General features: G+C 43.1%; 1 protein-coding gene across 2 annotated transcripts in view; it reads right to left on the reverse strand.

Moving 5' to 3' along the window:
• Positions 1-16421, reverse strand: part of Unc5c (unc-5 netrin receptor C) — a 365338-nt gene that overhangs the window by 66603 nt on the left and 282314 nt on the right. For both annotated transcript variants that reach the window (XM_004640635.2, XM_004640634.2), the window contains exon 5: positions 1864-2044. In XM_004640635.2, the coding sequence (XP_004640692.1) occupies positions 1864-2044 (181 nt within the window). The remainder of the gene's footprint in view (positions 1-1863; positions 2045-16421) is intronic.

Consider the following 16421-nt stretch of genomic DNA (forward strand, 5'->3'; position numbering starts at 1 on the left):
TTTATTGTGATTGAAGATGCACAACTGCTTATAATTCAGCATAGCCATTATCTGGGCTAGGAAATTAAATCTCACAGTAATCATGGGATTAAAAAGAATGTACGCATCTGTCCTGTAATTAAAATGGCAGTTTTGAAACATCACTATATTCAGGCTCAGAACCTCATAAAGGCTTCTGTTCCCGTAACTCCTTACATCCTTAGCACACATTGACTGGGACATTACTACAAGAAAGACAAGATTTAATTCGTCCATTTCCAGACTATCAGCTTGATCTGAAAATTAAACTAGCACAAAAGAGATATACAGAAGAAAGCATTCATATTTATTTAATACAAGTTTTACATGGCATGGGACTCTTCATAAAGAAATGATGAACTAAAGTGACATTTCAACTTAACACTTTCATGCTGAATTGGACCAAAAGTTTACATTTTGAGAATGTAAATAAATAATGTGATAAGACTAAAAGGTTAATTTTAATAAGATCTATACAGGATCCATTGGGTCTCAACTTCCCGTCGTCATTGATAAGAATACTATTTTCCTTCTAGTGTATGGAAGGCATCTTTCACAAGAGAATCTCAGTGGTTTTGTTTTATAAAAAAAAAGTCCAGAGTGATCTAGTATATATTGTTTTTCAAGTGATGTAAAAGAAAGTCAATAAGCCAGAACAGCATATTTTGGGGTGCCATTGTTCTTAACTCCTTCCATCTGACCCACAATAAGAAAGCAGAAGCAGAGAGTCAACAGTGAGCATCATCCCTCTCAGCCCACCAGGCCCCAGACCTGTGAGCTCTGTGCACCACCGAGCAGCGCTGTTAAGCACCGCTGTGTCCTGTGGGACAGCAAGGCCTGCGCCCAGCATTCTAGAGGGGCGAGCATTGCAGCCTTCTCCGGGTCGTGCAGTTTTCTCTGTGGCTGTTAGCCATCAATACTGTAAGGACCTATCACGCATCTAACATTGTGACAAATACCTAAGCACACAGCTCCCTGTCTCAGTCTAAAAAACAGTGTGAAGTTAGACAAGAAGGGAAACCATCTGTAAAATGACTAGAACCCTGGGTGCTAACCTGCACAGGGAGATGGAAGCGCATGGTCCATCAGCAGGGAACTGGTTGGCATTTGTGCAGAAATGGCAGCTTTGGAGATGGGAGAGAGGAGAAGGAAGAATGGGAAGAACCCCCCGGGAATGCCTTTATGTACAACTTCGCTGTGCTATGAAGACAAGAGTTGCATGATAACAGATACCCACAAGTGGCTCTGGGTGCCTCCATGGAGGGGCCAGAGCATGCACAACGGAGGCCAAGTTGCTCCAGCGTGTGTAGGCAACAGGGCAGCTCCAGATTTCCAAAAATCAAGTCACCATTGGACCGAACCTCAATCTGCAGAAACATCAGCGGCTGCTTTGAGCAGCTGTGTCTGTGCCACCCTCACTTTTGGCATCAGAAGTATGGAGCGGAGGTGAGGACTTCGGGAGCAGCAGGCCGCTGGGAGGCTGCCTCTGCTTTCCTAGAAGCTGAGGGACAGAGTGCTAGCGATTTCTTAAGTGGAGCAGGGATGCAGCTAAACCAATGATGCCAGCATTCTGTTTAGGGAATATTAAAAAAAAAAAAAGTTTTCTCTTCAAAATCCTGTTCCTTGAATTTTTCTAGGTAACACATGAATTTCATGCAAAAATTTAAACAACTGCAATCACTGTCATAGAGGGCCTCACTGACTCTCTACGACAGTGGAGGCAGCAGCTATGTGCTTCGCAAGGGGCCTTGAACTTGAAATTCTAACATTAGATCGACACAAAGATTAATTCCAAGAAGAAACGGAAGTGCGAGCGAGCAGGACTGAGACCTCAAGCACACTCACCGTAGACAATGACAGTGGCAGTTGTGCTCCTCCTCTTCGCAACAATGTTTTTGGCGACACAGGTGTAATTTGCTGTATCAGAGAGACGGGCCTGCTTTATGATGAGGTTGTGGTCGATAGTGATATAAAAATTCCGATCTTCAACAGGATCAATTATGTCTTCATTTTTCAGCCATTCTACCTAAAAATGCACCAGAAACATAGGTTAATTCCCAGTATGTGTCCCTCAATAGCTGCTTGTCTAACTTGTGATGTGGAATCTACAGCCTTATCCATGCGAGGAACTTCGGCAAAGCAGGGAATGTAACTTTCTGAGGTCATGTGAAGTAGCACTCACCTGCCAAGCATGCTGGTTCTGTCTGCACTACGTTATTCTCAAATGTCAATGAACCAATTGGGAAATACAGTGTTGAAATTGTTTCCGCTCTGCCCTGCAGGCAGGAACAGGGACTACGCACTTCCAAGTTCAGAACCCAATCAAAAATAATGGGCCAAGCGTTTCAAACTGAACTAAAATCTTTTGCTATTTGATTTGTTTACTCTTGGCAACTTACCTGCTGCTTTTCAGAAAAGGATATAAGGCCTATTAAAAAAGCTCCAAAGGCATTTTAGACATCGGGTAGCTCTAATAAAATAACATTTGGATGCTTATGGTTCACATGTCACCTCACTGCAACACCCGGATCACATTTCCCTGAAAACTCACAGGCTCTAAAATGAAGCAAAAGACCTATCTGGAGATGCATCGTTGGGAAAAAAAGGGTTTCCTATCAACCCTCAATATAATCCAAGTAGTGTGTAAATCATACTCAGATCTTCACTCTCCCTCAGCATACACTCAGCCTCTCTCTCTCTCTCTCTCTCTCCCCCTCCCTCCTTCCCTCTCTCTCTCTCTCCTCTACCTTTGAAGCTTTGCTTTCTGGTTTGCTTTGGGGACATGATCTGGGCCACAACTGTCCAAAACTAATAAACTATTAGTGCTTTTATTTTTTATTTTTATTTATTTTTTGTGTATGTGGCCGGCTCAGCCTACCCTGGGGGTGAGGCTGTCATAGCATGTGGTGCTGAGGATTGAACCAACGTCCCTGAGCACTTGCCTAAGCTTGCCTAAGAAGGCACTTTAAACTGCTGAGTTATCTTGCTGGCCCACTATTGGTTCTTTTATGCAAATGATATCCATTTACCAACAATGGTATCTTTTTTAAATCAAAAGACTGTAATATACCTGTACAAGTTGTCTTTCTGTAAGGTGAACTTCATTTTTTTTATACGAAATTTTTGTTTTTTTCTTTCTATGCAGTTTTTTTTCTATAAATCAAAACAACACTAATATTAAACTTAAACTTTCTTTTTTGCACTAGAGTGGCTATGGATACAAGTAACCTTTAGTGGTCTGGAGTCAATATTGTTGCCATTTTCAAAATCTTAAAGAATTTCTCCAGCACTGCATGAGGTCTAGAATTAATCTCTAAATCTGTCAGTGGGCTTGACACAGTATGCTTCTATATTTTGTCTAATGTTGAGACTCTCAAATAATGTTCCTCTAATCCTTTGAAGAGAGGCCAATGTTTAAAGGAGGAAAAAGAAAACCAACCACAATCCTAAAATACAGAAAAGGATGGGGAGCTAGATTAAAGCAACTGTTTGTAATGATGTAAATTTCAAAATAAACATTCTTGATATTTATACTCATGGCACTGAGAAAGAGAATGGATTTGTAAAAGACGGGCTTTATTTTCAAACAGCAACTGCACATTCCCTTGCCCAGGATCTTCTCCAAGTCTAGCCCTGAGGGTGATAATATGACCTTGCTGGAAGTGCACAGGGGACGGAAGCAAGCGGTCACGTCAGAACTCTCCGTGCCAGTAACTGAAACTTGACATTCATATTCCTCTAATTGAATCTCTACCTGGGCTATCTATGGTGCCAACCTAAGACAGCTTTCCACAAAGGGAAGGAGCCACAGGGCACCTGCCAGGTGGGTTAGATCCTTTCTTTCTTGGGAGGACTCAGCATGCTTGTCTGTCAACTACTCACACCTGCTACTGTTTTCTAAAGCCAACCTTGAGATTCCTGGGTTCTCTTGTGCCAGATATACCAACCAGTTCACCATGTCCCTTATAACTCCTCTATTAAACCAGTTACCTAGGGGAGCAGAAATTTGCTTGTGTTCACCTGGGTCAGAGCCTGGGTTGTAACTCTCCAGAGTTACAGGCTGAAGCTATGTCCTCGAAGCTTTGCCAGAATTTCCACTATCACAGGCCATCCTGGGAATGCTTGCACAAAAGACTACAGCGTTCAAAGCTCAGCTCCTGATTTACTTCTAGAGAATCTTCTAAAAATCGCAGCTGCTCAAATGCCTTCTTTATAACCGATATTAGTTTAGTAACACTGATGTAATCCTCAGCACAACTGACATAAAGAGATCTCGAGGGATATTATCAACCACTTGTTTATTTGAAGAGTTTATTACATGGGGGTAAGAGTTCAATGTGTACACTGGACAAAAGCTTTAGGGACACAGCAGGCAGCTGCACATAGGACCCTTCTGTGTTCACTCGCAGGGGTGCATTTTACCTAGATGGCACTCATAGTGATGGGGCAACGCTGTGGCCTGGGCCTCAGGCCCTGCGCAGTCACTGTAGTGCTGTCAGGGCACTGCCCTGAGCCCTTAATGCTGCTTCAATCACAGCATTGCTTGACAAAAGAAACAAAGGATTCTATAAGAGAAAATGGCTGAGAGTGAAGAGCAGAAACCTGCAGCTTCTGCCAAGCCCTCCCGAGTTTCCCTGTTCTTATGCCTCACGTTGGTCTCTAGCTGAGCCCTGGGCCTTGACCCCTCCCCTCTGGGGAAACCTAGGTCAAGACTGCAGGTTGCCACTCTTGGTCACACTCTGGGCTCTGGCTGAGCTGCCCAACCCACTGCCGTGAACTCCACCCTTGCTGCTGGGAATCCAAGAGAATCCTCCGGAATTGCACCTTCCTTTTAGACTTCTAACTTTGCCTTCTCCCTATGTAAACCCAGCTCTATTTAATGCCAGAATTTTTTCTGAAGTCCTTTTCAAATAGAAGATGATTCATTTACCTGGCCTGGGGCTCAGGGTTAAGTGTTCTTAGCTTTTCCTTTTTTATTTTTATGAGTACACGTTTGCAGCACGTAAAGAACACATTCATCAGGAAGAGCTGGCATTGTACGCACACGCATCTCAATTCTTCTTATCTCGTCTTTCTCTTCCCTCCCTCCTTGCTACCCCCGTCTCTTCTCACTTGCCAAAATCTCCTGGCTTTCTATTATCTATCTTTTATTTTTTTATTTTTTTTTATTTATTTGAGAGAGAGAGAGAGAGAGAGAGAGAGAGAGAGAGAGAGAGAGAGAGAGAGAGTGGTGTGTGTGTGTGGCCAGCTCAGCCCACCAGGGGGCGGGGCTGGCTGGCATGTGGTGCTGGGGGATCGAACCGCGGTCCCTGTGCTTTGCCAAGCTTGTTTCAAGTAGGTGCTTTAGACCACTGAGCCATCTCTCCAGCCCCCTCTATCTTTTATTTTGTTCTTTATTTTTCACCCTTTCTACCCTGTACCATTCTCTCAACACTTCTGCTTCCAATTTCAGGCCATCACATATCATGTGACTTGTACCCTTTTTGGAGTTTTCATCTGGCTTACAGTGATTTTGTCCACTATAGTTTCTCATTATTTTTATAACTGAAAAGATGGCACTTCCAAAATTTCACCCCTGAGTTGCATGCCCTGCCCATCCCCATAACAACCTTGGCCTCTGAACTCACCCATTCTGGGCCTGAGCTTTGCGGCAGAACAATGTGCAGAATATGAATAGTGCATCAGTTCTAAATTCAACCCAAAGAACCTGAACCCAACCCAAAGAAATTTTAATTGCATGCTCTAACGAAGGATAGCACCAGTATTTTTTAATCTTCCTGAATGGTTGTAATCTACTGCTACGTTAATGCTTCTCAACATTACTGTAACCGTGGGAGTTGGACAGAAATGCAGACTCTTGGGCTCTGTGCCCCTAGACTTACTGATTGGAAGGGTGTGTCCTCCCAAGAACTGCATGGGATTTACGAGCACGCTGAAGTTGACAAGCACTGGTTTAACTCTTGTCCTTATATTAATTGCAACCTCTCCATAAACAGTTCAAACACCCTCTCCTTTTACCATTTGCTGTCTTTCCTGCTAAATTTTCTAGGAGTCCTCGTTCAACAGTCCTTCACCAGAGCCAGTAAGTCATCTCACTCACCTGCTTTAGTTTCAGTTGCTGTCACCTCTTTCTTCTTCCCAGTCGGTGCTGAATTACACAAGCAATCCCTGCATCAACCCAACCCTAGCAGCCCCTCTTCTGGGCACCTACTTGGCTACCACATCCCTGCCCTGGAAGGAAACTCATCTGGGTTCTGCATGTCCAATAGGCTCACCCTAACCTCCTGAGCATTGAATGCAAGTGGGTTCTTAGCTGGGCCCAGAAGTCACACTCCATTTGCACCGTGCACTGGCTCCGCCAGCTGGAGTCTCTTGTTTCTCTCTGTAAATGCTGCTTTCCTCTCTGTCCTCTGTCAGCCAATGACCAAGATTTCTAAGTCACTGAGCAAATGAGAAGCCTTTCGAAGAAGCTCTAACTTTCCATCTAGGCACCCCATTGTGCATGGTCCCTTCCGTTCTGCGGTGGGTTGTCTGTGCTCCCATGCACCTCCTCTGATTTGTGTCCTAATTCATTAGCTCTCTCTTACTCAATGGCAAGTCTTGTAAATCCTACCTCCAGTACTAAGTCATCTTCTCTTCCCTCAGAACTGAATTGCTTGCTTCCACAAGAATATAGGAAGTCGGTTACTTTTTACAACCAAAGATGCTTCTCACCCATTTTTGTCTCCAGTCCCCAATGGTTCTCTGCTTGCCTTACAGCTCCTAGCAACTGCTTTTCACACTCACTGACCTCATCCTTGTCACTGTCATTTCACTGGAACCAATTCTAACTGCATCTGCTTCTACCCTACCCTACCCTACCCCTCAGCTGCTCTTCTTAGTCATCAATTATTTGTAAATGTTCTGGTGGAGCTTCGGGCTTTCCTGGACTCCCCACAGCATCTCACACGTTGGTTCCTCTCAGCCTGATTTGTTTTCTCTGTTCATGGCCCTTCCCAGGTTTTGCCCTAGTGCACTTGCCCCCAGCACCTCCTTGGGCTAATGTGTGCCCCTGAGGCTTGGACCTCGGACCTCTTCTTCTTCTTTTTTTTTTTTTTTAATGTTCACTTCCTTGGTGAGCTAATTCAGTCCCACTCAGTGACTCCTAAATTTATCTCCAGCCCAGATCCCAGCCTTGAACTCTAGACACATATATCCAAGCATATCTTGTGGCCCCACTTGTCTAACAGCAAGCTCCCGGATGCCCTTTGCAAGCCCGCTCCTCATACAGTCTTAGCAGCTCAGTTCAGGCCGACTCCATGCTTCCAGTTCCTTAGATCAAAACCTAAGTGTTCACCTTGTTCTTCCTCTCCCTTTGTCCACTCACTGTGGAGCAGCACATCACCAAGCTGTTCTACTTCATGCTCTCTAGCATGTGCTTCTTGGTCTAAGGCATAACCATTTTTTTGCTGCATTGTTGTAAGAAATTTCGGCCTGTATTCTACTTTTTCCATTGGTCCCATGAGTCTGCATGGAGTAACCTGCCTGAGTCACCACATAGCTCGCTTCCTCCCTGCCTCCTGGTCTCTGATCTGAGCCAAATTCTGAGCAAGCCATTTGCTGATCACACTCTAGAAATGAAATCTTTCTGTTTGCCTCTACCCTCCAACCTCACAAATAAACCTCAATCGTTTCCTTTATTTTCTCTGTGGAAAAATCTCGCTCTCTCATTAACTGTATATTTTACGTAAAGTTTTGGTCAATTTATTCATTCTTTAACCACTGTTATGTTCTCATGGTCTATAGCAGGTCTGGATCATTTGGTAAATGTGAGAACAAAGTACACCATATGTAGCACATTTAAATCTATTACATATGCTCCTAGGCCTCTATAAGCTACAAGCCTCGAATGTGAAAGTTAATATTAAGGGTATTTACTGAGAGTCTTTTTTTTTTTTTTTTTTTTTTTTTGTATTTAAGACAGGGTCTACAGGGTCTCACTACGTAAATCTGACTCATAGTGATTCTTCTGTTTTCAGCCTCCCAAGTGCTGGGATTACAGGCCTATGCCACCACTTCCAGTCTCAACTACCATCTCATCGCACCCCAGGGGTGGGGCCCACATGGCAGGATCAAACTCTGGCTGCTGTGCACTGCCTAAGCAGGTGCTTTAATCTGCTGAGCTATCTAGCTGGCCCCTCAGGGTCATTTTAAATAGTCTGTGGAAGTAAGTTCATCCTTTGGAATTAAATTAACTGTGGTGGTTGTTCTATTGGGCAGTCAGAAGACAAATGTCCAACACCTCTGAGAGTAACCTGTGGGAACTCTAAGCAGACTCATTGGAGAAATTATAAGATAGAGCCTCTGTGATTATACGACTTGGTACTCGAGTTTCACTGTCACTCACATATGAGTCTGTTGTGTCCTGTGGCCCATTTTGAAAGGGGCATGTTTCTTTAGTCTCTTTTGCACCAATGTATCTGCTGTTGATGTGTCTGAATAACTCTTATGGACATTTACCTAGTAAACACGGAATCTAGGTGGTCATAGCAACACGGCTTTCTAAAAATTTTAATATTCAAGTAACACAGAGTCTGATAGCTTGTGATTTAAATTCCATAAACTCTGAGCACCTACTTTGCGCCCAGCATTGTGCCAGGTGCTAGATATGTAGAGCTCGCTGGAGAAGAATAAAAACCTATGTGCACCAGATTGTAGTGTGGTAGAAAATCAGCAGACAGGCGGCATGGGATGGAGGTAACATGAACCTAAATTGCATGCACAGAGGACATTTGAGGCAAAACTGCCTAAATGCACTTTCAAGGCTGGATTAGTTTATTGGGATACAGCATGGAGGAGTGAGGAGGACACTTGGGGAAGAGGACGAGGCAGGAGCTTGGGCGCAGGTTTGAAGCTGTTCAAGGCGTCTGAGCATCAGACAGCCCGAGATAAACTGCACTGTCTGAGAGCACAGCAAAACTGGAGAGGCTGGATTTCGGAAGCCACCGACGGGCTTGGGGCACGCTAAAACATCAGGTCTTTATCTGAGACTCCTGCAATCTGTGTGGGGGGTGGGGTGGTAAGAGGTGAAGACACCAAGTGACACCCTGGATTAAAACCAAAGTGGATCATAAGGAGCCACTTGGAAGCGAAATACCAGCCAACAGGCACTTGCCTTATTCCAGGTGAAAGATCAAGAGGAGTGACTAGAAAGCGAGGAAGACATGAATAGATTCGGGAAGCAGTCTGAAGGGACAAAGCTGAGGTTACAAGTGGAAGGTCTGTGGGAAGGAGGGAGCCATCTGCAGCTTCTGGCTTGGGACTGTGTGTGGAGCAGGCAGGGAGGTGGCACAGGGCCGTGAGGGCTGACAGCCTCAGGAGTTCAGATGGCCAGATGGCACAAGGGACCCAGAGAGCAGGCTAAATTGCTCAAAATTCCCATTATTTCCATGAACAGAGTGATTTTGCCTCTAATGATTTTGTTACACTAAAAACAAATGCCAATGACCTCTGTGTTCCCTGGATCAGCTTTATCTTAACAGTAAGAACTGAATGTGAACAATGATGGAAAGGATAGGGCAAAGCATATAGGTATAGGTAAAATGTGTTTATTACCAGTTTGGCTTAGCCAAAAGTAATGAAGAATTAATGAAATCTTAAGGAAAAGTACGGCAGGGAAGACAGCATGTGAAAATGATTCACTAAAAAGATTATATGATTTTTAATATAAAGCCCTAATACACAATGTTAAAGTACTACTAGATCACACTCTTCCTTCTGGAGTGATCCATGGCGAGCCTCCTAACATACACTGTACATAAAAATTACAAGGACACAGAATATTTTGTTGTGCTGTGTGTGGAGGGGGGTGTTGAATAGTGTTAAGGCTTATGTCTTGAAGTCCCCCTAAGCCCCATGTGGTCACAGGTGGGGCCTTTCAGAGATGGCAGGATCCAGGGTGCTGCGATGGAGGGCTTGTGAGCACTAAGCCGGTTGGGAGTAGATAATGGGAAGTCTTTGTCTCCCGTGTGTGCTGCTCCCCCCCAACCCAGGGCACAGGGTCTGGGCAGAACACAAGGGCCAGGAAGAGGGCTGCAGTCCTGGTTCGCTGCTTCTCCCCGCGTACTGGCCATGGACTCTTTCTCCTTCACCGTGCCCCTCCGCCAGGCCACCCTGCCTTGGAGCCAGCCAGCCTTGAACTGAAACCCTGATGAACAGAGAGCCAAATAAGTCTCTCCTGTGAACTTTGGGGGTTGGATATTTGGTCTCAGCAAGGAGAGAAGTAAGACAAACAGCAAGTAATTAATTTAATTGTTGACTTGCTACTTATTTGTATGCTCATCTTGGCTAGTCAGGAGCGGATCTCTACCTGGGCCTGCTCCTGTCTTGGTCATCCCACGCTTTTCTTTTGATTTTACCCTGCCCTGGTCTTCTCCCTATCTCCCCGCTCCACACACACATAGCAGGGACAGAGTTTTCTTACAGAAGAAAAATCTTACTGTGTCAGGCGTTATTTTTAGCTAAGTATAAAACATTCAACAAGAGAGAAAAATAGGTTGAGGCTCAGAAAACAATAAAAGGCTTTGGCCATAAACCACGGCTGCTGTCGTGACGCATAGCACCGCTCCTTTCTGTCCCCATGGCTCAGCAACTGCAGTCACTTGGAGCCTATCTGATGTAATTTACTCAAGTGTTTAAAAGGCATGGGACTTTATTAACAGGTAATAAAAACAGTTTCAAAGCAATATGAGGATGACCTGTTTGCATGCTCGGCTATGCTTGCACGGATCAATCCACGGTGCGCAGCACGCTAGCAAGCCTTTCCTGGAGCCTCGTGGAGGGGGCTGCTCTTGGGTGAGTGGGTGCAGAGGCCAAACTCTCACTTGAGGGCTCTTTGTGCCTCTCTTTGGTGGGTTTCTCTATTATAGTTCACAGTCTTTATGTATAAAATGAGAACAAGTCTAGTTCTCACTTTAGCAGAATTCTAGGGATTAAATGAGTTAGTACACAAAACACTTTGCTCCTGTCATACAGTAAATATTCAAAAATCATTGTTAATAGTAAATTAAGAATACAGTAAAAGAGGTGGGAAGATCCAAGCGACGCTAATATAAAATAAAAGGAAAAAGGTGTTAATCTGAAAACTAAAGTAGGGGCCGGTGAGATAGCTCAATGATCCTAAGAACCTGCTTAGGCAAGTTTAGCCAAGCGGCAGGGACTGTGGTTTGATCCCCAGCACCACATGTTGGGTGAGCCCTGCCCCCAGGGTGGGCTGAGCTGGCCACAGAAAGAAAAACTAAACTAAAATAAAAAATAAAATACAAATAGTACCGGAGTTTCTTTAGCCTTCACTAACACTTATTCTGGATAAAATCCACTGTACTTGATTTTGTATTACAGCTGCACAACTGCACTACAAGTGTATGTGTGAGTGTTAGATCGGCCACTCTAATTCGTGAGCTAGTCTAGATACATATTTTCATTTCAACACCATGATTCCACAATTCTCGAAACACCATTAGCATATATTTTGTCGACAGATATTACAATATTACGTTTTTAACTATTTTTCTAATCTCCTTCATGGTGTACAGTCTATTCAAGATTTCTGCTTCTTCTTCTTTATTTTTTAATTATTTTATGTTCTAAGAAATCACTATTAGGCTAGTGATATAGCTCAGCATCATAAGCACCTGCCTGCAAATCACGAGGGCATGATTTCCTCCCCAGTACGGAGGGGGATAGAAGGAAGGAAGGAAGGAAGGAAGGAAGGAAGGAAGGAAGGAAGGAAGAAAGGAAGGAAGGAAGGAAGAAAGGAGGGAGGGAGGGAGGGAGGGAGGGAGGGAAGGAAGGAAGGAAGGAAGGAAGGAAAGAAAGAAAGAAAGAAAGAAAGAAAGAAAGAAAGAAAGAAAGAAAGAAAGAATCAACATTTTAAAAAATCTTTTATTTCTTTGGTAGTGTCTTGCTATGCAAGCTCAGAGTCATAGTGGTCCTCCTGTCTCAGTCTGCCCAGTGCTGGGATTACAGGCATATGCCACCACATCCAGTTTCAGGGGTTGGCATGGCACGTCTGGGGTTCTGGGCCCAGCATGGCATGCAGTATCAGAGATCAAACCCAGGTCCTTGAACTTGCCACTCAGACGCTTACACCACTAAGCTATCTCCGCAGCCCTATATCAACATTTTTGAAGTAGAAGAAAGTTTTCATCAAAAATATTGTATCAAAAATAATGTGAGAAATATTCCCTAGTGTGTAGTTCTCACTTTACATTTCTGAGTTTTGTAGTTCTTTTCTCCTGACACTTGAAATCAGTCTTCATGGCTCATTCTTTAATGAGACCAGTCTCTGTCCCACTTCACTCCCATGGCACACATCTCACAGCTTGAGCATGTCTGTCTAGCTTCCCAGGGGACGAATTCTTTCTTCTGGCAGCCTCCACTCTCCCCACAGGTAACTGGCCCTGGTGTCTCTTCTGTACTCCTCCCCACACACAGGATTCTGGGCCAGCTGTGCTGATCTGATGGGAAGGAGGACTATGGGCGTCACCCTGTGGTTACAGAATCACTACCATTCTTTGGGGACAGACAAGTAGGAAATGTGATTTGGAGGAGCAGAGGGCACCCTGTAATCATTAGGGGGAACCATGGGAACTGTGACCCAGAATAAGGGAGTAGAAAGCTTCCAAAGCAGAATATCTTCCCTATCCTGAAATTGGAGAGTAAAGGAGATACAAGGAATGGAAAGGCTGGCAGTGCATGTGTGTGTGCTTGCGTGTGTGTGCTTGTGTGCATGTGTACATGCATACATGCTTGCTTGTATGCTTGTGCTTGCATTGACCACTCCAGGCACCAAACTGGGCTCTCTATAAACATCATCTCTGTTCCCCAATAAAGCTCTCTGAAGAAGGCATTTACATGTCCATTATTCAAATGAGATGAGGCTCACAGAGAAGAGCTCACAGTGGTTCCCAAAGCTCTCACAGAAGTGCAGGTCTGAATCCAGGAGGCTTTTCCTCCCCAGAATTGGGAGGAAGCTACTCCTGTCCTCCAGGTTTGAGTTCTGACAGCTGACTCCATATGAGGAAACAGTGGTCTGCAGAAGGGGACTCTGAGATCTGTCTTGGGCACTGATGGGCTCAGGTAGAGGGAGCCAACACCCAGTGTTGCCTCAGGGAAGCAGTGAAACCCTTGGAAAAGGGTTTCACTCCATATGGCCACAACTCTGCTCACTGATGGGACAAGTGGAGGTCCTTTCAGAGGTGGTACTAAACGCTGGGTATGCTTTGATTCTATGGGCATGGGGAAAATCTCTTTACTTTCTAAAATTACTCCCCAAATTGAAATGTCTTTAACAATGAGTACTTTTAATTCCACCTTTTTGGTGGACTGGGGAGATAGCATGGTGGTCTGAGCACCTGCCTGGCAAGAGCAAGGACCTGGGTTTAATCACCAGTACCACATGCCCTGCTGTACCTAAAATCTGCATGCACTGGGCTGGCCAGAAACTGGGCCTCTGGCACAGGCCCATCATCCCAGCACTAGAGAGGCTGAGACAGAAGAATCGCTAATAGTCCAAGCTGCATAGCCAGACCATGTACCAAATAAATAAATAAATAAAATTCCTTTTCACATGCAAATGACCTGGAGAAATAACAACTTAAATCATATAAAATGTTACAAAACATGGCATGTAAGTAGCATAGGGAACTCTTCTTGGTTTAGTTAAAGAGGAGTTTGCAGGGGATAGGATTTGACACTGAATTCAAGAAGGATTTCAAGCCAGGATTTTAAATCTAAGTTTCAGGTATACAGCAGTATGCCAACATTTCTTAGGAATACATTAGAAAAAGTATTTTAAAGGGTATCCATATTTCTATCTTGGACTTTTGAAAACTAATTTTCTAACCACTTGCCCTCTATTTTTCCAAAGAATAGCATCTCTTGCTCTGAAAGTTCACTTACCATCATACACTGTCTAAGAGCATAAAAACATCTGGGGCATTGGACGAGTGAGTGACTGGGAAGATGGCATGGCAGATGAGAGAACAATGTGACTGCAATAACTAGAGTAGAGCAAAGTCTTTTGCTAATTAGCTGTCTTATAATGTTTTACTTTCATTGAAATTGAAGGAAGGTCTAATATACCAGGTCATTGAAGATACAGTTTGGCGACAGAGCCTAGGTGATTGCTGGTGTATAACTCAGAACTTGTATAAAGAGTCGAGGGACATCCTAACTTCCTGAGTCCATATATTATTATTGTGAAAATCTCACTATTTGAATTGCAAATGACAGAAAAAAGTGACTTTTATCCTGTCTCATTTCAGCAGTGACATTCAAACATGACTACATGAGCTAACTAATGGAAGATGGTAACTTCACTTCTCCTATAAAAGATGTGTTTTAGACAACATAATCATTATGCTAAATAATCACCTATCATAATTAGTAGTATACTTAGGTTTCTGAAACAAATCAAATACTAATGACAGTATCCTACCAACCCTGCAGAAATTTAATTCTTAAATTCTTATGGCCATGGAAAAATTTATATGACTATTATGGAAATATGGTATGACACTCAATAAAAAATTTATGACTAAATGTAGCATGGTGAAAATACATGGGAGAAGTGATGTAGGAGTACTGATTGAAATAGAAAATAGAACACTGAAAAATCTCAAACCAGTAAAGAAGACTTTCTCTTATTTGTTAATAGTTTTGGGTAAAAGAAATTATTATATTTTACTAATTTGGGGTAACTTTCAGTCATCTAACAGTTTGTAAAAGATGCCAGATTTGTAAGACATCCAGACATATATTTTTCTGGTACATACTTAATTTGGTGATTAACATTTCTAGATCCTGACTTAAAAATGTACATAGCTATGTACTTTTTAAGTCTGCTATGGACATTGAACAGAAAGTCAGTGAAGACCTGCACTAGTACATGAGAATAAGGCGGTTCCATCACCAACGGGGGAGCTCAACTAGGGAAGAACGAGGAAGTGTGAGAAATGAGAAGACCAAAGAATGGGCTAATAGGAGGAAGGAGGAGGGGGAGCGGAATGGGGAGGATGAGACTGAGGCATAGAACTCTGTACTTACTTGCCCTGAGTGCCTCTGTAGTTGCTTATATTGCTGAAATTCCATCAGTCAATGAGGTTTTGTCAAAAGTCTTAGGCCCTGCTGTGACATTTCCTGATTCTATACTCTAAAGCAAGTCATTTGGCATTACACTTTATTTTTTATATCTCTAAGATGGGAACAGAATCCATCATACCTTCCTTATAAAGGTCTTGGGAGGTACAAAACATACTCTATATATGAAAGTTCTTTTGATGACTGCTATGCAATTTTAAGCCAGTGCTGTGATTATTCCTCCACAAGATAAATCATGCAACCCAAGCCCTCTTCTACAGTTAAGATTTAAGTTTAACAGAGAAGAGTAATATAGATATCTAGCAAAAATGAAAGGTATTTAGCAGTATTTTCGGTGAGTATATTTTTTCACCTACCAGCATTCCATTAAAATCTGCCCTAAAGAATAACTTATTTATACATGTAGAGATGCTATAATTCACCTGTGTTAATTCTTTTTTTTTTTTTTTTTTTTTCAGAACTGAGAATTGAACTCAGGCCTTTGCACTTGCCAGGGAAGCACTTATTCCACTGAGCCATGTCCCCAGTCCCCTCACCTGTGTTAATTCTATTGGACATTTTATTACCAGATGAGCTGCTCTTTGGCAGGACAGTGAGCAACAGCAGCAGCAGGTTAGAGCAATCTTTACATTGTGAGTTCTTGTTCAACATTCAGTCAAGAACAGCTAATAAAATTAAAAAAAATAAAAAAGAAGAAGAACAGCTAATCAAAACTAAGAACTATTTTAACTGAAAAGTGTTAGCAAATAGGAAAGAGTAAGTTTATTGGAAGACACGAACCTACCGGTATATGCACTACGCCCCCAAACCCTCTCCAGTGCTACCCTACTGAAATTTTGCACTCACAAGGTACACTGAGTTCTTATTCTTTCTCCTCTTGGGCTGTTTGAAAAGACGATGTATGCATTTTAAAAAATTTTCAACAGACCAAACAGGTCAAAAGACATGAAATTCCCCTGAAGTTCTTCCTTTCTTCTGTATCTCAAGTCACCTACACACATGTACATGGCCATTCTATCCTCAAAGCAGGCCAATCACTAAGTTACCCTTGTCAAATCCAAAGACACTTTCTCTTCACTGACTTCTCTGTGATGAGGAACTTTGTGTTTCCCGTGGAAACCCTTCGACTTCTTCTCTTCTTGCCACCAGATGATCTGTGCTTCTACAAAACTTGCAGGTACCTTTTCATAGGCTCCTTCTTAGGGATCTTTCTTTCCTGATATCCCCTTTCTATGCTATGCCACTAGTTCTTATTTTTTTTT

Source organism: Octodon degus, unplaced genomic scaffold (genome assembly GCF_000260255.1).
Source record: "Octodon degus isolate 3935 unplaced genomic scaffold, OctDeg1.0 scaffold00125, whole genome shotgun sequence".
Lineage (NCBI taxonomy): Eukaryota > Metazoa > Chordata > Mammalia > Rodentia > Octodontidae > Octodon > Octodon degus.